This window comes from Varanus komodoensis, unplaced genomic scaffold (genome assembly GCF_004798865.1).
Source record: "Varanus komodoensis strain SLA01 unplaced genomic scaffold, ASM479886v1 scaffold5, whole genome shotgun sequence".
Taxonomy (NCBI): domain Eukaryota; kingdom Metazoa; phylum Chordata; class Lepidosauria; order Squamata; family Varanidae; genus Varanus; species Varanus komodoensis.
Window position 1 is genome coordinate 14,774,650 of NW_025336087.1, and position 20,927 is coordinate 14,795,576.

Sequence of the window (20,927 nt, forward strand, 5' to 3'; positions counted from 1 at the left end):
TAAAAGTACAAAACCAGCAAAAGTTCTTTGTTCTTTTGTTTTGGACAACAAAGCTTTTCCTAAAAACATTTGAACAAAGCTGTTAGTAAGCCTAAAAAAATGTAATTGTCAATTTGTTGATTAAATTCCAAACTCTGCTTACATATTGAATAGTAATGGCTCTTCAATGCCACATTTTTTGGGAGAAGAAGGTTGTTATTCAGGAATTGGTAATTGGCACTTGCTCGTAAGTACTTTTCCTTATTACTATTTAACGTGTACAAGGCTGATCCCTGGCATTTGAAACAAATGCTATGGCTGAGCACTTTCTCAAATAAACTTCTAATCCAGGCAGATGATTGTCATAAATTAAGAAGAGGTGTTTGAATGTATGCCAAATTATAAAATGTTAACAAATGTTTGCTGGCAATAAAAATTGAGCACTGACCTTGAAGTATGATACTTCATTAACAAAAACTAAAATTAAGTTTGACTGTGCACAAGAATGTAGGCTACAAACAGATGGTTTTCTCATCATCTGATGATTTTTACCAAAGGTCATTAAAAGCAAGCAAATATGTTCACATGCTATTACATAATTTTGTCTTAATTACTTGAGTATATTTTCATGCCTGAAGGTTTAAGTTCTGATGCTATGTGGGATCAGTGCATAATCAGCCTTTCAATACCAGAAATTTAAAAACAAAGCAATACAATTACAAACAACTAATACTCTTGATTAATGAATTACCATATCCTCCAAACCTCTCTCACAAGAGCTGGCCTAAAGATGACATATTTTGATAAGTTAAAGTTAGCTGAGGCCCGTGCCTAATATGATGCTTCTGATTAGCTAGAAAAAAGTCCCATTTAATGCAACAGTGAAGTATCTTTCCAAGTAAAGTCCCTGAACACATGTGGAAATCTTATGTTTGAATGTTTTTTGCTTTCTTGGTGTGATATTTGTTGCTGTTTTCTATTTTGGGGTCTTGTTCCATGGCCTTGGGAAACTGAGTATTTATGGAGTACAAACCAGAGGGATCAATATGGAAGGGACAATAGTTTGTGCTTTTCTTATATGGATATATATTTGGGATTTTGAGCTGCAGTGTATTTTAGTGCAGCTTTGTAGAAATAGAATGAGATGTCTATCCTGCTGTTATGGGGTATATATTAAGAAACTCACCAGACCTGTTTGACCTTACCTAAGCTACACTCATGTGCTTTACTACCCTTTGCATGCTTACACAAATAGATTCCAGTGAAGAATTCGCTCTGTTTTTTTAGAAAATTCCTATGCATGTAAATGTAGAGGGGAATTTGGAGGATCAAATACAGTGTGCAGGGGGATGGAAGGATGAGGCTTAATTTTCTCTTCTGGTACATGCACACCCCTATATGACTATTTGTCCTCTCTCTCCCACCATAACAGAAGGAGCATGTTGTTTCTCTCTCCTCCCAAAACTAATCAGCTAACAATGAAGCAAGAAATTCTGCATGAACATACTAACATCTCTCCTTCATGCAAGTCACATATGGATTGTTTGTATGTACATAAATTTTACTTTTGTTAAAAAAACAAAACACCACATGCTACCTAATATGTGTAACTTGACTCTAAGGGTGCTTCTAAATGAACTTATCATACCATTTCCCTGCCCCATCATGGAATTTTACAATGGAATGGTGGTCTCTAAGCAACATTTTCCACTTGTAATCCTTACTCTTTCCATTACCCTTATTTTTGTTCTTACCATAGAAAAGCCCTTCAGAAGAAAAGGACTGAGAAGTTGCACAATGGCTTCGAGCAAAATGCGTTAGGAATTCAATGTCTAGAAACACCCAAGAGCTTGTAAATTGTGTATGATGTTCTTCTGGCTCATCAGCCAATAATCAAGGCTTATTTTCAGTGGAGAAGTAAGACATAAATTAATCTCAGATCGAGGTCAAACCACACTGCAATGCCTTTTCGAAGACAGCTGTGTTTCTTCACTGGTTAGTCTATTTTACGCATTTCTAATGGCTCTTTCTTTTCACAGTAATAGCTTTTCGCATTCCGAACGTTCAGAAAACTGTCAAAACAGCAAGAATAACAGAAACAAGTCCATAATAAATGAAACTTTTCTTTCTCTCCACTCCTCCGTCATCTCATATTTTTTTTCCAATTAAAGTTTGTTATTCCACTGCTAACTGAAGCCGAAAAAAGAAACGGTCCCAGATTTCTTTTCCTGCAACGCAGTAAGAAGAAAAGCAAATATCTTACCTATTTGTATATACAGTAACAAATGCCCTTCGAAAATAAACATTTAAGCATCAAACTACCCAAAACTTTAACCAAGCTCCAGACTAGAGAAGAAAAGAACAAGAACTTAGCATAGCAATTGCGCAGGCGCACATGAACCCATTCCGCAGATTGGTAGCGGACGTGTTCCCTGAATATGAGGGAAGGCGGAGAGAAAACGAAGGACGGACTCCTTACGCGCATGCGCGCGAAGACCTGACGAAAGAGACCCTCGGCGAAAGACAAAAAGTCTGGGAACAAAGTGCTACCGGCCTGCCGCACTTCGGAGCGGGGGCTGTATTATTTGGATCCGGCACTCATGAGGTGAGGCTAGTCTGGACCAGGATGGGGTTGTTTTGAATCGCTCCTGCTTCCTGGTGTGGGCTAGGGAGGGGGCGTGGCCGCCTGAGTCGTGGGCCTTAACCGAGGGTCCAGTAGCCCGTCTCTTTTTCTGGTCCCTCAGCTACACCGCTTTAACAACGGGCGGGCACGGGGAGAAGCTGTGTCATCGCTTTGCGTGTCGCTTTCCCCTCTGGTATTCCTCTGATATTCTGCTGAAGAAAGCCGCAGCTTGGTAAGCGAGCAAGACGCACACAGAGAGTCTATCTGGGCTTTTTCGGGCTCCAGCTGGCTGTAGCCGAGTCCCAGTTGTTGCCGTCCTCCGCCCATGTTTCTGTCCTGGACGTAGACATGGGGGGGGGGGGCGAGGATGCAAGAGCGACCCTGTGAGAGAAGAAAGGCTGGCAGAAAAGAAGTGCCTGCTTTGGGACACTGCGTCTTTTCTGGTGCATATCAAGGAGAGAGAAAGAGCCCGGGCTATCCTCTTCGATTCCCAGCCGAATCAGCTCCCCCCCCCCATTTAACCTCCTTCAGCCCTCCCTCCCTCTGCTTTTATTAATTCGTGTGTTCATAAGAGTTCTGGACTCCAGTTTGCTGCCTACAATAAACCAACTCCGTCTGGCGCCTGGAGGGATTGGGATTCTAAATACTTTCCATACGCATGCATACACGCCACTTTGCCTTCTTTCCTTGTCTGGAATGCTCCAGCACATTAAAAAAACTTAAGAACTTTTGCTTACTCCTGCTTTGTACAGCTTGGAGCCAAACTATTAATCTTCACAGAAAGCAGGGAGGACAGAAGGTCTGTAATTTGAGTGTGATGTCGTGCAAGCTTAAAATATAAGTGGCTACAGTATTCTTTATATGGCATGGCATTCCTGTTTTTTCTTCTACCAAACATATGTAGGAAAACAATTTCACGAGGAATAAAGTAGATGATAATTTGGAGGGTGTTTACTTCACCAAAATCCATGCTTTGTTGTCTGTTTCTCCTAGCATTGCCAAAAATGCTTTTTGTAAGGAAGTATTTTGATATGCTTGAGGCAAGTCACATGCTAGCAACATCCAAGGTACCCATTTTTTTATTGCAAAAACATAGTAGTTGTGTTATTGTCACATGATTGCCCTTCAAGTTAAATTCACACAAATACGAATTATGTATTTACATTTGTATATCCTGTTCTTCAGCTATAAAGGCTTTTTCAATGACTTTCATGAAACCAGTAAACATGACAGAACTGTTTATCATCCTGTTTGAACATTCACACAAAATACCTCTGGGGATAAATTCAGGTTATTAGCTTTCCATAAATGTTGTCCTTTCCATGCACTCAGGTAGATGTGGCTTTCATATCCTCCATAATCCATGAGAGGTTCATAATATCTCATGAACTGGCTGACACCTTGTTTGTTTGTTCCATTCTAACCTGCTATATCAGGGGTCCTCAAACTTTTTCACGGGGGGCCAGTTGAAAGCTGCCGATGCTGTGCGTGGGCCAGAAAGGGGGCGCCTGGTAGTGCATGCAGGCCGGTGTGGGGGCGGGGGGGCAGCAAGGGATGCCAGGTGCAGGCGCATGCATGCGGCAAAGGGAGGCGAGGTGGGGTGGGCATGCACCACAAGGCTGGCGCACAAGGCAGTGGCTTGCTCGCTTGGAGATTGTTTCTCCGAGTGAGCGAACCACTGCCTCCTGCACACGGGGCGAGGTAGGTGGCGGTGGGTGTGCATGTGGACACGCACACAGCTGCTCCAAATGGGCATGGTGGGCTGGATCCAGCCCCCGGGCCGTAGTTTGATGACCCATGTGCTACATCTATTATATTAAATGTAGTGGGCTTTAAAATTCTGGGTAAGAGTTTCTAGGTTGATCAGAGCTTTTACCACCTAGATTGCTTGGAAGACAAAATATTTTCAGTTTGGCAGACACTCTGAATGTGCATGCGCATCTGGTCAGAAAAGGTGATAACTGATGATACTAAGTTTCTCAACCCTCTTATAAAAGAATTTTCTTCATATTTCATCAATAGTTTCCTTTTGCAAATAGAAGGATGTTACCAAATCTGGGGAAACTGTTTAGGCTATACTAAAGTCTTGTGAATGCTTCTTAAGCAAGGTGTAAAAATCAAGGCTGTTTAGAAAAGTGAAGTTACAGTTTAGAGCCTATTATCATAACTAGCTAATGATACCATCCCAGAAAATCTGATATCATGGTTCCTTGTCTTTATAGGTTATAGGAAAAAATTAGAGTTAGGCATCAATATGGGTTTGTATTGGGAAATTTTCCAGAAATATTTCTGCTACCCTAAATGGATGGAGATCTGATTTAGTATTCTTATATGTTTTCAGCTATTTTGATTTTGTTTACTAAATGCTTGTCATGTTAATAGAAGTGATGAATAAAAAACAAAAGCTTTTCTAACAGTGAAACATAGTTGAACTGAAATATTGAGGTGGGGGAGTACACCATGTGATTTAAATGTTATATCAAACAAACTTCACTTTGCTTCATTTGACATTCCTTTTGGGGGGATTCAAGTAAATGTTCTAAGATTTTACTGTAACAATATTATAATGCACACTTCCCTTACACTAAATTAATCTTGATGGGGGTTGAATTGAAAATCATTAACATTAATTTTACATGCCTGAAGAGTCACATGTATTAATATGTTTGTCTTACTGGTAGTACCTAAAAGAAAAAGTGATTTACAGCTTTGATTTTATATTTTACTAGTGCTGTTCCCATTTCCATTTTCAAATTTGATTTATATTGTGTTCATTATTTTAATGAATTTTATAGATCAATACATTTTTGGAAGCTAGGAAATTTTGCACAAAGTTTTCTACTCCATATTACTGTCATTGGACAGTTTTCCTCTACAAATAAATGCATACTATTGGAACCTTACACATATTTTACAACAAGAAGAGCAGCCTTATTACACTCCTGGATTTTATATCAATGTAGAGTTGTGAAGTAATCTTGCAGTAATAAGTCAGAACATTGTTCATAATTCCACAACTGTTGTTTTGTGCTTTTTCACTGTTGGGGTGGGCTAGACATTAGGTTAATATGCTTAAATATGGTCCAAAGGAAAGCTGGAGCTTGTTGTGCTGCTTTTCAGAAGCATTTAGGGTGCAGTCTGTTGGGGTGCCTACAGCACTCTGAATTCAGATTACAAGCCTTCTGCAGAGGATGAGAAGAGTGGGGAGGCAAAGGTCACCTCTGCATTCCTCCTACCCTGGCAAACAGATAGCTGATTTCAGCCATGTAAGTGCAGTGCTTCAAAGTGAGAGAGAAGGATGCTGAAGTACCACCAGGATATGTGTGTCTTCATGGTACCAGTCTGCTCCCCTCCTGCTTCAATGTGTCTGACACCCTTTCTCAGGTTTTTTCTGCAGTTGCAGAGAAGAAGCCAGTGTGCTTCTTTCTCCCTTGGCTGTGAGGGAGGAGAGACTGGGAGCCATGTGTACATCTTCAGCAAAAAGGCTGGGGTGATTTTCTGACGCTGTAACTGAAGATATGAAAAATCCTTTGACTGTCTAGACGTTGTTTAATGACCATAGATTACACTGCCCAAGCACTTAAAAAGCAGTAGAGGGGTGTGGGAAAGGACTATCCCATTTCCGGCTTCAAGGTCAGGAGCAATGATGAAGGTGGTTGTAGTTGGCTGAGGTTGGTTGGATACTATGGTGAACAAAATTGTGAACTTTGCTTGCTGTAGACCAGTGATGTGGGTTTTCTGGAAAAAGTGGAAGAACTGGAAGATTTCCCAGTGTTCTAAATGATGTTATCTGATTTAGCATTTGACTCATTTTTACTCTCCAGTGTACATTCTCCCTCAATAAGCACTCAAAATATCTCATTTAGCAAAAAGAACTAAAAGTGAAAACCAATTTTAGTTGCAGTATAAATATATAAAAAATTTTCTTAATAGCTCCAGATATTTGGACTGAAATATTTGCATAGTGGGAAATTAAAATAACCACACAATATACTTTAAATGTTATTTTCAAACACATTCAGAGCTTGATGTGAAAATTATTTTTTGGAATATTTGTAAATATGTAGAGACATTGGCATATACTTGCTTATGATGTTTGTTTATATTGAACCCATCATTTTTAGAATATATCTCCAAAGAGAGCTAATGCATCTTATATGAACACTTTTTCTTTTTCTGAGGTTACTGTACTGCCCTCAGCTTGACTCTCTCTATGTACTGCTTATTAGTTCAGTGTCACATTGCAAAAAATCTGATTTGGAACAATTAGTTGAACAGCCCATTTCACTAAAAGATGTGGGTCTCTGGGCACAGACTGGGGGACTGCTGCACTCACACCCTGTTTGTGAGATTCCATGAGTATCTTGTCAGTCACTGTGTGAACAGAATGCTCTACTGAATGGACATTAGGTCTGATCCATCATGATGGCTCTTACGTTCTTAAGTGAAACAAACAGAAATTATTGTCTTAATTTCAGTTTCCCTTAAAGTTGTTGTTGAAGGATGTTAGCAAATGCACCAAACTCAGCTAGGAGTTGCACTGTGTCTTGTTCCAGTAAATCGGTGTGGTGCAGTGGTTAAGAGTGCAGGACTGGGACTCAGGCGATTTGAGTTCTAGTCTCCACTCAGCCATGGAACTCACTGGATGACTTTGGGCCAGTTACAGACTCAGCCCAGCCTACCTTTCTGGGGTGGTTCTGAGGATAAGATTGGAAGGATGATTATGTAAGGTGCCTTATTTATTCTGTTTGTATGCCACAAACTACCAATGTCTCCATGCAGCTTACTTATGAACTCTGGAACAAAAAAAGGTGGGACACAAAAGAAAGACAGACAGACTTTATTTTTCAGTTTCTATAATAGGCACTAGAGTTTGTCAATGCTTGCTTTAGAAGAATAACTTAGAGAAGTTCATAACCTATATGAAACCCATCTTACATGAATAATTGCAGTACAGCCTAGCCATCTATGGATAAATGCAGATATATATGGTAGGAAAATTTTCCATGGAGAAATGTACTGGAAAATTTTCTGTTTCACACCAAAGTGTAAAATGACATTTAAATGTCTTGTTTATAGAAGTTGTGAATTATTGAAATAGAGTTAACCTTTAACAGTGTTAGGTTTTAATAAATGAAATGTGAATATTTCTTTGAATAGTTCTTGTTGGCTTTTATACTTGGTTATTAGGCTCAAGGTACAGTTGAAAAAAGTAAACGTCTGATATGAAAGCAAGTGGGACCTACAGAAAAATATTGCAGTGTGAGTACTTCTGTTCAGGGTTCAATTTACCTCATGCTCTCCCTTTTACCTTTTCTTGGTTTTCCATTTTTCCCCTTCAAAAGTCAGCCTGCATTCCATGTCCACTGAGTATGCTCAGTCTTTATTGGGGTAAGTTTTTTATGTGGAGGCAGGAGGTTCTGATGTTCAAGTTTCTATAGATGTTTTTGTACTCCTACAAACCATGAGTATCTTCTAAGATGGCTGTTACCTCCCTCTTGTGCATTCCTGTTGCTATTTTGGCTATATAAGGAAGGACAGATAATTTTGTTATTCTATATGATTTGGTGCTTATATTGCTGTAGTATTCAAGGATCTAAGCAAAATGTATTTGATAAATTATAAAAATATGCAATGTAATTTTCTGAAAATGTAAATAATGTATAAGTAATATGTTCTTAAAACTTCCCTTTTTAACACAGGTGTGGGCAGACTAGTTTTGTAGTTAGTAGAACCCTATGGAATTTAGTTATTTTCTGCTAGATTTTCAAGATCTGCAACAGGAATCTATTGGAAAATAGTGCCTTTGGGTGGTAGTGGACTTCCACTTATAATTAAGAAACAGAGTTAACTGAACACTGTTAGAATGTATTTTTAGTTTCAGTGCTTAGCTGTAGTTCTTTTTCCTTAACTTTCTTCCTTATAGCAGCTTGATTCGGAAAAGCAAACAATGCCCTTTATCTGTTGCCAGAAATAATTCTGATCTGTAGCAGGTCATTCAAGCTTTACCAATAGAGCCCAAGCTATCTTCTTTCTTTTTTTTAATTCATTTTTTGTTTGCACAGACAGAAAAGGAGAAAACTCATAGCAGATCAGAATGGACACTTACTTTAGAGCAGCAGTCTCTGATTTGGACAAACTCCTTGATGAATTTGAACAAAGCACAGGTTAGTTCATTATCCTTCCTCTCCCCCCCCCTTTCTTTGTGTGTGTGACTGTGACTGTGTGTAGCATACTTAACAGTAGCATGCTTAACAGTAGATAATCTATTATTAATGTGTACTACAATTGCAGTCTGAAATAGTGAGGAGGCAGGGAGAAACAAGTAAAAGAAGGTAGAAAAAATGGTATTTTATTAGTTACATCTTTCTGGGTTTCGATGACCTTGGAGAACTACAGTGGTATCTTGGCTCACAAACTTGATCTGTTCCATGACTCTGGTCATTACCCAAATTGGTTGTGAGCCAAGTCAGATTTCCCCATAAGGTTCAATGTAAATAAGGTTAATCCATTCTTTAACTATTTTTTTTAATCACAATAATTCGAAGCAAAGTGACAAAGAACAACAAAGATCGTGGCCATCTCCTCCCCAGTACGAGCGTGGCCATCTCCCCCCTCCCCCTGCAAGACCACAATCATGCCCATGTTCCCTGCATGAGCGCGACCGCGGCCATAGACAGGCATGATCGCAGACACACTCGAGGGTGGGGGGAGACGGGCGCAATCGCGAACGTCACCCAGTGCAGAGTTTGCGACCTGAGTAAAAATTTTTCTTAAATTTCTGTTCGCGACCCAATTTGGTTGTGAACTGAGGAGTTTGTGAGCCGAGGTACCACTGTATGTGTGTGATAGGTGAAATTCTAACCGATTTTACTTTGATCTTTTATTTAGATGAACTTGAAAACAACAGAAATTTAAATCCACATGATTCTAAACACCACTTACTTTCTTCAGAATTAGATTTCCAGCAGCCAAAATTCTTGGGCCAAAATGTGCAAGAAAATATTAGCTGTCCTACAGCAGATGAACTTTCATTGTTCACTCAGACTTCAAATGTAGCAAATTTTGAACTCGACTCTGAACAGAATGAGAAAAATGTCACTGGGTTAGATCTTCTGTCCATGGTGGATAGTGGTGCTTCAGATAAAAATCAGCCTTCTTGCCTGGGTCGATGCAGTATACCTGTCTGTGATCTCATCAGTGACACAGGTAATTTGAGCCACACAAAAACTAATTCAGAATGCATTCAAAAGTTGCAGCCAGCTGACTCCCAGTGTAGTCTTTCTCTTATTGGCTTGGAGATAGCATTGCTACCAGAAACTGGTAGTAATTGCTCAGGTGATCATAACACTGATTCTGGTACACAGCAACAGATTGATGGAAAGGAGATACTATTCAATACAGAATATAGCACAGCTGAAAAACAGACTCAACTGACACCAAAGACAGGCAGCCATTCAGAAACAAATGTAGTAAACTTTGGTGGGGATCATGAAAAGTCAGAAACATTGAGCAAGAATGAATCATTTGACCAGACAGAACAAGTTACAGGCTTTGACAGTTTACCAGTTTTAGCAACTCAACTAACATCACTTGACCATAGTTCCAAAAATGAGTCAACATGTGAAAAGCTTCCCTGTCAACCATTAGTGGATCAGAACAAGGCAAAAGGTCAAATGATACATGAAGAAAGTGGCAATCAGATCATTTCAAAAGAAGATAAAACTGAAGCTTCTAACCTACCAAAGATTCAAGATTTGAATAAAAATGTATTATTGCCTAAAGAAGAAAATCCTCAAAATGAGAATATGTTAGTATTAGATAAAACACTTAGTACAAAGGAAATACCCTGTAATCTAGAAAAGAATATAAATACAGCTTTAAACATAGTTGCAACACCAGAGGTCTCTGAAAATGTACAGACTTCGCTGTCATGTCTTCCACTTGCTGTTTCTATGTGTGGGTCATTGGTTACGACTGATGACAGTAATGAAAATAATGCTCAGGGTGAAGTAGTACATGCCGTTAGTTTACATTCAGAAAAACAGAAAAATAGCCTTTCTGAAGGGGATTTGTTGGAAAGAAAAGAACCTTTAGAACAGGATGAGAGTCTAAACAAAACCAGCCAATGCTGGCTAGGAAAACCTTCGTCTACAGATAAAGAGAAAGTAAATGTTGACAATACTATCTGTAATTGTGAACCATTCCCACACCAAGACTGTGCAGCTACCTCAAGTTCCTTTCTGGCCCCATATACTGAAACGTGCAGCAATGTTTTGTCTACTGATACTGGTGACAGAGCTTTAGTTGACCTAGCTGTGGATGATGATATTGTCAGAAGTGATATGCTAGTTAGTGATGCTGAACTTGATGCCTTCTTGTCTGCACATTGTATTGAAACAAATAATTCAAAGCCTCTGAAAGAAGACATGGATGATGGACTGTTGGAATCAGATGTTATTAATGACAACATAATAGGTGCTAACAAACTGGATACCGGAAGTGATAGCTTGCAAGCAGAAATGGAATTTAAAAATATAGAAACCTCTCTTAATCTCAGCTGTATAGAATCCAATCCTGAATCTAATATAGGGATTCTGGTGGAAAAATGCATGCAAATTCAGGAAGAGACTACAGATCACATAAATAAAACCAGAAGTGAAATTTCAGACACTGTAAAAAGCCAGCCTGTGGTGTATAATGAAGGTGCAAGGCCAAAACATCTGTTAAACTTTCCACCAAAAGCAAAAATAGGTTCTAAATTTAGTGATCCAAACATACCTGGAAGTGAATCTGAAGTGGTAAATTCCGCAAACCCAAATACTCATGTGTCAGATGATAAAACTTGTCTTAATTCAAGCTTCAGTTATAATAATGATAAACAGAGCTCCTTGGAAGGCAAAGGAGGCATACCTGTTAAAGTAGTGGAACAAGCTGTAATGCTGGGACAGAAGCCATCTTGGGTTCCTGATTCAGAAGCACGAAACTGCATGAATTGTCAAGCCAAATTCACATTTACAAAAAGAAGACATCACTGCCGTGCTTGTGGGAAAGTAAGTACTAGAAACTATTTTTTGTTATACCCACAGAGATTGACCATCACAGTAGTGCAGAAGAGAGATTTTTTTTTTCATTTAGAGTTAAACTTTTCCTTACTAATCCTACTCTTTCCCTTGGAAACATTAGTCAGGGTATAAACAAATGACATTAGGTGTTATCATCTTGAAATTTTACTCATTGCCTGTATTTGCATGTCATGCTAAGTTATCATAAGCTACTTAATTTTGGTTATTCATGGAACAATCTACAATGCCCCTGACAGATGTGGCTTGTTTTATACCCTAAGTTCTTTGTTGTTCTAAATGGCAGAATCTGTCTATTTTTCTCACCCACCCACATACTACAAGCACTACCCTTTCCATTTTCTGCAGATTTTTTATCCCTAGATCTTCAAAAAAGCACAATTGGAGCTTTGGGGTCCCCCCCCCCCGAAAATTGTACAACTGTGTTCATAGCTTTTTTTTAATTATTACTCTGCCAGTCTTTTACTATAGTCTCTTCTAGCTGACCAGTATGTATAATCTTGCCTGTTCAATTTCATTGTGTGGCAGCTGCCAAAGAGGGTGGCAGTCATAAGAAAGTGACATAAGTAGCATGCATGGGAAGTAAAATGGTGAGATTGCATATAGGCTAATCTATAAATAGCTGCCAGAGACCAATTGCCTAATAGCCAACTGAATAGGAAAGGGGGAAAGGGTAACAAAAGGGAGCAATACCTTCTCTTGGCAATATGATCCTTCAGTTAGTAAATGTTCAACTGATACTTCTCAGTGCCTTTCACATTTTCAACCCTTTCTAGTAGTCTCCATCTATTCTAGAAAGGAGAAGTATGAACTCTCCCTTGTTTTCACAGTTCCTTCTTGGAGCACTTACTGTTGTGGGTTTTGTGATTCTTTACTAGTTCAAAAGAACCTTTTGAACTTTTGAACCTACAATTCCTTGATGGATCACTGCCTTGTCGTGGCAAAGGGGCTTGCGTAGCTCAATGAAGCTATGACCTACGCCGTGCAGGGCCACCCAAGATGGACAGGTCATAGCAGAGAGCTCTGACAAAACGTGATCCACTGGAGAAGGAAATGGCAACCCACTCCAGTATCTTTGCCATGAAAACCCCATGGAGAGCACCAAAAGGCAAAAAGATATGACACCGGAAGATAAGCCCCTCAGGTTGGAAGGTGTCCAATATGCTACTGGGGAAGAGCGGAGGGCTAGTACTAGTAGTGTCAGAAAGAATGAAGCGACTGGGTCAAAGCCGAAAGGACACTCAGTTGCAGATGTATCTGGTGGTGAAAGGAGAGTCTGATGTTGTAAAGATCTATACTCCATAGGAACCTGGAATGTAAGATCCATGAATCAAGGCAAGCTGGATGTGGTCAAACAAGAGATGACAAGACTGAACATCGACATCTTAGGAATCAGTGAACTAAAATGGACGGGAATGGGTGAATTTAATTCAGATGACCATCAGGTATACTACTGTGGGCAAGAATCCCTCAGAAGAAATGGAGTAGCCTTCATAGTCAATAAAAGAGTAGGAAAAGCAGTACTGGGATACCATCTCCAAAATGACAGAATGATCTCAATTCGAATTCAAGGCAAACCATTCAACATCACATTAGTCCAAGTCTATGCCCCAACCACTTGTGCTGAAGAGGCTATAGTTGGCCAGTTCTATGAAGGCCTACAACACCTTCTAGAATTAACACCAAAAAATGATGTCCTCATCATCGTGGGGGATTGGAATGCTAAAGTAGGAAGCCAAAAGATAACTGGAATAACAGGCAAGTTTGGCCTTGGAGTACAAAATGAAGCAGGGCACAGGCTAGTAGAATTTTGTCAAGAGAATACAATGGTCATAGCAAACACAACCCAACAGACGACTCTACACATGGACATCACCAGACGGTCAACACAGAAATCAGATTGACTATGTGCTCTGCAGCCAAAGATGGACAAGCTCTATACAGTCAGTAAAAACTAGACCAGGAGCTGACTGTGGCTCAGATCATGAGCTTCTTGTTGCAAAATTTAGGCTTAAGTTGAAGAAAGTAGGGAAAAGCACTAGGCCACTCAGGTATGACCTAAACCATATCCCTGATGAATATACAGTAGAGGTGACAGATTTAAGGAATTAGATCTGATAGACAGAGTGCCTGAAGAACTATGGACGGAGGTTCGCAACATTGTACAAGAGGCAGCAACTAAAACCATCCCAAAGAAAAAGAAATGCAAGAAAGCAAAATGGCTGTCTGAGGAAGCTTTACAAATAGCTGAGGAAAGAAGGGAAGCAAAAGGCAAGGGAGAAAAGGAAAGATAAACCCAATTGAATGCAGAATTCCAGAGAATAGCTAGAAGAGATAAGAATGCCTTCTTAAATGAACAGTGCAAAGAAATAGAAGAAAACAATAGACTAGGGAGATCTCTTCAAGAAAATTGGAGATATGAAGGGAACGTTTCATGCAAAGATGGGCATGATAAAGGACCAAAATGGCAGGGACCTAACAGAGGCAGAAGAGATTAAGAAGAGGTGGCAAGATTACACAGAATAACTATACAAGAAAGAGCTTAACATCCCTGATAACCACGGTGGGGTGATCACTGACCTCGAGCCAGACATCCTGGAATGTGAAGTCGAATGGGCCTTAGGAAGTCTGAGCAACAACGAAGCTAGTGGAGGTGACAGTATTCCAGCTGAGCTATTCAAAATCTTAAAAGACGATGCAGTAGAAGTGCTACACTCAATATGCCAGCAAATTTGGAAAACTCAACAGTGGCCACAGGATTGGAAAAGGTCAGTTTACATTCCGATCCCAAAGAAGGGCAATGGCAAAGAATGTTCAAACTACCGCATCATTGCACTCATTTCACATCCTAGCAAAGTGATGCTCAAAATCCTACAAGCTAGGCTCCAGCAGTATGTGGACCGAGAACTACCAGAAGTACAGGCAGGATTTCGAGAGGGAGAGGAACTAGAGATCAAATTGCCAACATATGCTGGGTCATGGAGAAAGCTAGGGAGTTCCAGAAAAACATCTGCTTCATTGCCTATGCTAAAGCCTTTGATTGTGTGGATCACAACAAATTGTGCCAAGTTCTGAAAGAGATGGGAGTACCTGACCATCTTATTTGTCTCTTGAGAAACCTATATGTGGGTCAAGAAGCAACAGTTAGAACTGGACACGGAACCACTGATTGGTTCAAAATTGAGAAAGGAGTTTGGCAAGGCTGTATACTGTCGCCCTGCCTATTTAACTTGCCTGGCAACAGTGACACACGCGTTGGTGACTTCCCCACTTCTGTAACGCACTCTACGTGGGGCTGCCCTGGAAGACGGTCCGGATACTTCAATTGGTTCAAAATAGAGCTGCCAGGCTGCTGACGGGGACTGGGCGGTATGTTCACTTGACTCCAGTTCTCCGTCAGCTTCACTGGCTTCCCATTGAAGTCCAGGCCCAATTCAGGGTGTTGGTGATGACCTATAAAGCCCTTAACGGCTTGGGTCCTGGTTACCTGAAGGAGCACTTACGTCCATATATGTCTGCCTGCCCCTTGAGATCAGCGGGAGAGGCCCTTCTCCGGGAACCCTCTGTGAAGGAAATTAGGAGGGTAAGTACTCGGAGGAGGGCTTTCTCTGTGGTGGCGCCCAATCTATGGAATGTGCTCCCCAGAGAGGTCCGCCTGGCACCGTCGTTTTTTGTTTTTTGGCATCAGGCGAAGACCTTTTTATTCAAACGTTATTTTAATTGTTAATATTTATTTATTTATTTTATACTTTGGCCAGGGCAACTTAATTTATATTGTTTTATAGGATGTTATTTATTTATGTTTGTGAGCCTCCCCGAGGCTTCGACGAATGGGGCGGCATAGAAGTTCCCTAAATAAATAAATAACTAACTAAATAAATAAAAATAAATAACTTATATGCAGAGCACATCATGAGAAAGGTGGGGCTAGATCAATCACCACTTGGAATTAAGATTGCTGGGAGAAATATCAACAACCTCAGATATGCAGATGATACCACTCTCATGGCAGAAAGTGAAGAGGAACTAAAGAGCCTCTTGATGCGGGTGAAGGAGGAGAGCGTAAAAGTTGGCTTGAAACTCAACATTAAGAAAACTAAGATTATGGCATCCGGTCCTCTCACTTCCTGTCAAATAGATGGGGAAGAAATGGAGATAGTGACAGATTTTATTTTCCTGGGCTCCAAGGTCACCGCAGACGGGGACTGCAGCGAAGAAATTAAAAGATGCTTGCTCCTGAGGAGGAAAGCTATGGGAAATCTAGACAGCATAATAAAAAGCAGAGACATCACTCTGCCAACAAAAGTGCATATAGTCAAGGCTATGGTTTTTCCTGTTGCAATGTATGGCTGTGAATGTTGGACCATAAGGCTGAGCACCGAAGAATTGAGGCCTTTGAATTGTGGTGCTGGAGGAGACTCCTGCGAGTCCCCTGGACAGCAAGGCGATCAAACCGGTCAGTCCTAGAGGAGATCAACCCTGACTGCTCTTTAGAAGGCCAGATCCTGAGGATGAAACTGAAATACTTTGGCCACCTAATGAGAAGGAAGGACTCCCTGGAGAAGAGTCTAATGCTGGGAACAATAGATGGCAAAAGAAGAAGGGGACGGCAGAGAATGAGGTGGCTAGATGGAGTCACTGAAGCAGTTAGTGTGAGCTTGAGTGGACTCTGGGGGATGATGGAGGACAGGAAGGCCTGGAATGTTGTCCATGGGGTCGCAATGGGTCAGACACGACTTCGCGACTAACAACAACAACTAGTTCACAATAAACAGAAACAACCCAAAAATAGTGCCTCTGTCAAGGATCCACAGTAACTCAAGTAGACAGTGAAAAGGAAGTAGAAAAAGGTAGGTGAACTGATAGCTCCCCTTCTGGAGTAGCTTGGCACCTGTAAAAGTGTTCCAAAGCTGCAGGGCACTGAAATTTTTAACACTTCAGATTAAGAGGATGACATTGTGAAGTGGGTGATACTGCTTCTCCTCTGTGTGTTTCACTGCTTTTGCTGTTTTGTTTTTTGTTTTGTTTTGTTTTTTTGGCCTTCACTGGTGCTTTTCATTTGACAGGTGATTTGTTTCTGTCAACTATGCACAAATTAGCCTGTGGACAAATGGAGTCTCCCTTTTCAATTTTTTACCTACTTCACTTTGTTCCTTGTTTTAACAGTTGAAATGTGCAAGGATATACACCAGACCAGATTACATATAATGGGATAGCCATAAGAATGAACTGAAATACCAACCTGCCTCTCCTCCTTCAAATTATGAACACAGTTGCACAATTTTTCAAATGGTGACAAACCGGTAATTGTTGTTCCAAGGTGCCATTTGGGCATTGCTGAAGAGTCACTTACTGATGGTGGAAAGGGCAAGATCACATAGAGCAGCAGGATTTTAGTAAGGGTTGAATATAATCTACATGTTGTGAAAGGGGAATGTTTATTAAAATCCGGATGCAGATGTCCAGATATCTGCCACCTTCTTCATTTTTTAAAAAAAAATTAGGCCCATTGACCAATCTGTACTCTGAAGTGAAGTTTCTGATCTCTAAGTTCTATCTGTGCTGTTCTTTTTCTTTTCTGGCTTGTATGAAAAGCCACATCTTCAGAGAACCACACCTGGTATTAATCTCCTTTCTTAACTTGTTTCTAGAAAAGCTTGGCAAGCATGAGAAAGGCAGGGCTGGATGAAAATTGACCAGAGCACTCAAAATGAAATGTGCTGAGACTGAAGTCTGTTAACAGGTCTCTTCCTGAGACCTAAAAATACTATGTTAAAATTATGGGTATATGGAAGATGCTGTGGTAGTGTTAGACACTCTGTACTTGCTTCAGGCATTATTATAGATACAAGAATTGTGGAAGCCGATCCCGAGTTAGCCTTGGCTTGAAATAAACCCTTGAGTAGCTTTAAGAGACTTTTTTTCCCCACCCAGGATAATATTCCCTTGACTAATATTTGAGGAGTGATATGCTAGTGATGGGTGGGGCAAAATCAGTCCCACATGTATGTTCCAGCTCCATGTCTCAAGAATATAGTGGGAGTGAAAGAGAGGTTGGATAATGACAAAGGACAGTCTTAACTGGATCACTATCACCCTGTTATGACTGATCATCTAGTGATATATAGATTACAATGTTTGCACAGGTGGTTTGATTAGCTTTTGTTCTTGGTCAGGACAAAGCCAGCTGAGTTGCCTGATCAGGGACAGAGAGAGAGCTGTTTCTAATTAGGCAGTTTCTTTAAACTCTCCCTGGAAATGTAATGGGAGTAGGGCTGAAGATGAGGGACATGAAGAAACCAGAGACTGGACAAGAACTTGTTGCAAGTTGGCAGTTCCCTATCCCTAGAAAGATGGAATGACTGGGCAGCCTGAATTGATCCCTTCTTTTGCCCTGCTTCCACCTTGGCATTAATGCAGACTTTGTGAAGAACAAGTCCAGCCAGAGTAATGGTACTGTAATCCATTGGACTAGTCTTTGGACTAGTATAGCGGAATATAAGTTGAATAAATAAAATGAAGATGAAGGGAATTTTTTAATTATTTTTCAAATAAATGTATATGTAATATTCCCTCACTTTATCTTTACAATTACTTTCTGTGGTTAGATTGAGGAAAAAATGGCTGGCCCATGATCATCCTGTGAGCTTTAATGGCTAAGTAGAAATTTAAACAAAGATAACTTTGTCCATCACTGCACAGTAAACCACAATGCTTCAGAATGGTTCTGAGCTCAAACCAAGGCAGACAATTCTTGTTTCCTCCTCCTAAATTTCATTTTTAGTAACAGTGATTGTGAATTAGGTGTAACATGTTTTGTAGAAAAGCAAGCTGGACTGATTTTTCTAAAGTTCATGTTCATTCTCCACTAGGAGTCAGTATTATGTTGTAGAATTCATTTAACATATAATGTGTGTTACATAAATGTACTTTCTGGACTAAAACTACTTGTTAGTGGTATGATTTACATTTGGATAGATAAATTAAGATTTCATCTGTATCTGTCTTCTGTATGAATCTAGGTTTTTTGTGCTTCCTGTTGCAATCGAAAATGCAAACTCCAGTATTTGGATAAAGAAGAAAGAGTCTGTATAAGCTGCTATGAGTCCATTAACAAAGGTAAAAAATTAATTGGAGAGAATTAGAAGAAACAGAAAAGGTAACTTGAATAATTTTTGGATGTTGGAACAACTCTTCCCAGTATGAACAACATTTCCATTCTAAACCATGATCTGAAACATTAATTTGTAGTATATGTGAAAAGTCTATAGTTCTGATTAAAAACAGATAATTTTAAATGATTGTGAAGAGTGATTGTTATTTTGCTTACAGTGGCTGCTAGAACATATGAAATATTTGGCTTGATTAAACGATGTACATAAATCCATCTAGATTAATAGTCTGTGACAGTGGTCAATCAGGTATCGTAAGGTATTTTTCCAAAAAGTGCCAGAATTTGCACAACTTTTCATAAAGGGGAGTTGCCCCAGTTTGTAATTTATGGTAGCAAATCCTGGCTTATTTATTTAACCCAGGAACTGCAGGAATGAGATCTATGCTGTTTCTACTTTTAATTAACAACCCAGGACTACTTAACCCATAAACAACCCAGAGTTTCTGGATTCACTTGTCATGAAACAATTCATATTTTTGGGCTATAAATTAAAAGTGGGAGCGAAAAGCATGCAGTTTGTGCTCATCTCCACAATTTGTGTGTTAAACAACCCAGGAATTCCTACTGTGACATGCAAACAAGATTGTTAATGTAAATATTCTTCTTTTTCCCCTGTTCCTTGCTCCTGTAGGATACAAGCAAGATTATGCTACATCTGCTAATGCTAGTGCTTTTGACTGTTCTTTCCTTAATGGCTTTCAAAAGTAGAGCCCTCTGGGCACTGCCCTTATTCATATGATATGTACACTGCTTGGTCATGTTTTTTGGATTATATTGATATAGCCCATGCAGGTCAGGCTTTATGTATAAGACACTAACATCAGGAATGGTAAATACCTGCACGGTGCCTTTGTCTCTGAAAAGGATAAGCAGTAGTAAACTGTAAATGGATTTTTAGGACCTGTTTAAAGACCTGCAGTTACGAGGCCTGAGGTACCTCCACTGGAACCACAAAATTTCCCACAAAGGTGGGGCTGTTGGTAAAAGATCGTTTTCTTGGAGCCCTTTGCCTGTAAAGCACATCCTCTGCAATTCAGATACAGCCCTTCTTTGGTAATTATGGAGATGAAACTAAGGATTGTCATATTGTTAAATATACCTTTATTGGTTCATCAAGTTTTAGTCTGTTAAATAATTAGTCCTGATCCTTGTGCTGCAACTTGTCTTGGTACTGTCCTAGTGCTCACAGTGCATCAGCTTTAGCAAGCATCAGTCTGGTCATTGCTTGGAAGCACTGTCTATGGTGCCTTGAATTCTATGAGAGCAACAACAATAGAATATAAATGTACCTAATAAACATATATTGAATATGTATAGATTCAAAATTTTTAAAGTAAGAAGCATACTTTTGTAGTGTTTAGATGATGAATGTCTGTGTTGTGTTTAGGTGTCATAAAATAGACCATTGGATTTTTCATAAGGGTTCCTTTTCTACATGGATGGAGAGTATTTTAGTTAGGACTGCTCCTTCCACTTATTCCAGAAGTCAAGGCCAAATTTGCATAAAGTTTAAGTCACTGCACCTGTGTGGGAGAGCACCTCCCAGTTTCATAAATAAAATAGCTCAAAAGCCAAAAATACCACCATCAAAATTTCAAAACAAAAATAACAGATACAGCGGTCAGAGAAAGGGGTCTTTCTCATTTACCTAACCTCTAAATAATATGAATAGGAATGATCTATAAAATGAAATAATTTGCCTTTCAGCCTCAAACTTGCTCAGGTGGCTAGGATACCCTCCACCCACTATAGAAAAGGAATCTTCATTATAGATTTTCCTAAAGTGAAGAATGGTGTCCTAGACTGAGATGTTCCTGAGCAATACTTTCTTTGGGCTTTTTACTGCTATTCAGCTTAAGTAGAGACCACTTGCTGCACTATCTGAGGTATTCAGCCTATAATGGTGGACTTAGGAAGAAGTGAAAGACATGCTGCTTAAAAAATGTCGAGCAAGAGACCATTAGTGCTATGAATGCAGTTGAACTGCTTGCATTCCTGGTGGAGTGAGCTATAAGTCCTCTAGAGATAGCAGCGACCAAAGCCTCTTAGCACATTGAGATGCAGGTTT

General features: G+C 39.8%; 1 protein-coding gene across 6 annotated transcripts in view; it reads left to right on the forward strand.

Moving 5' to 3' along the window:
* Positions 1-2,444: 2,444 nt before the first annotated feature.
* The window catches only part of ZFYVE16 (zinc finger FYVE-type containing 16), a 43,142-nt gene continuing 24,659 nt past the window's right edge, over positions 2,445-20,927 (forward strand). The window contains exons 1-6 of one of the 6 annotated variants that reach the window (XM_044445998.1): positions 2,445-2,584; positions 2,724-2,834; positions 7,793-7,864; positions 8,668-8,769; positions 9,494-11,655; positions 18,708-18,804. In XM_044445998.1, the coding sequence (XP_044301933.1) occupies positions 8,700-8,769; positions 9,494-11,655; positions 18,708-18,804 (2,329 nt within the window). In that variant the 5' untranslated portion in view covers positions 2,445-2,584; positions 2,724-2,834; positions 7,793-7,864; positions 8,668-8,699. Of the gene's footprint in view, positions 2,585-2,723; positions 2,835-3,595; positions 3,670-7,792; positions 7,865-8,667; positions 8,770-9,493; positions 11,656-18,707; positions 18,805-20,927 lie in introns of all 6 variants that reach the window. The other 5 variants (XM_044445996.1, XM_044445995.1, XM_044445999.1 and 2 more) reach the window with 5 other exon arrangements.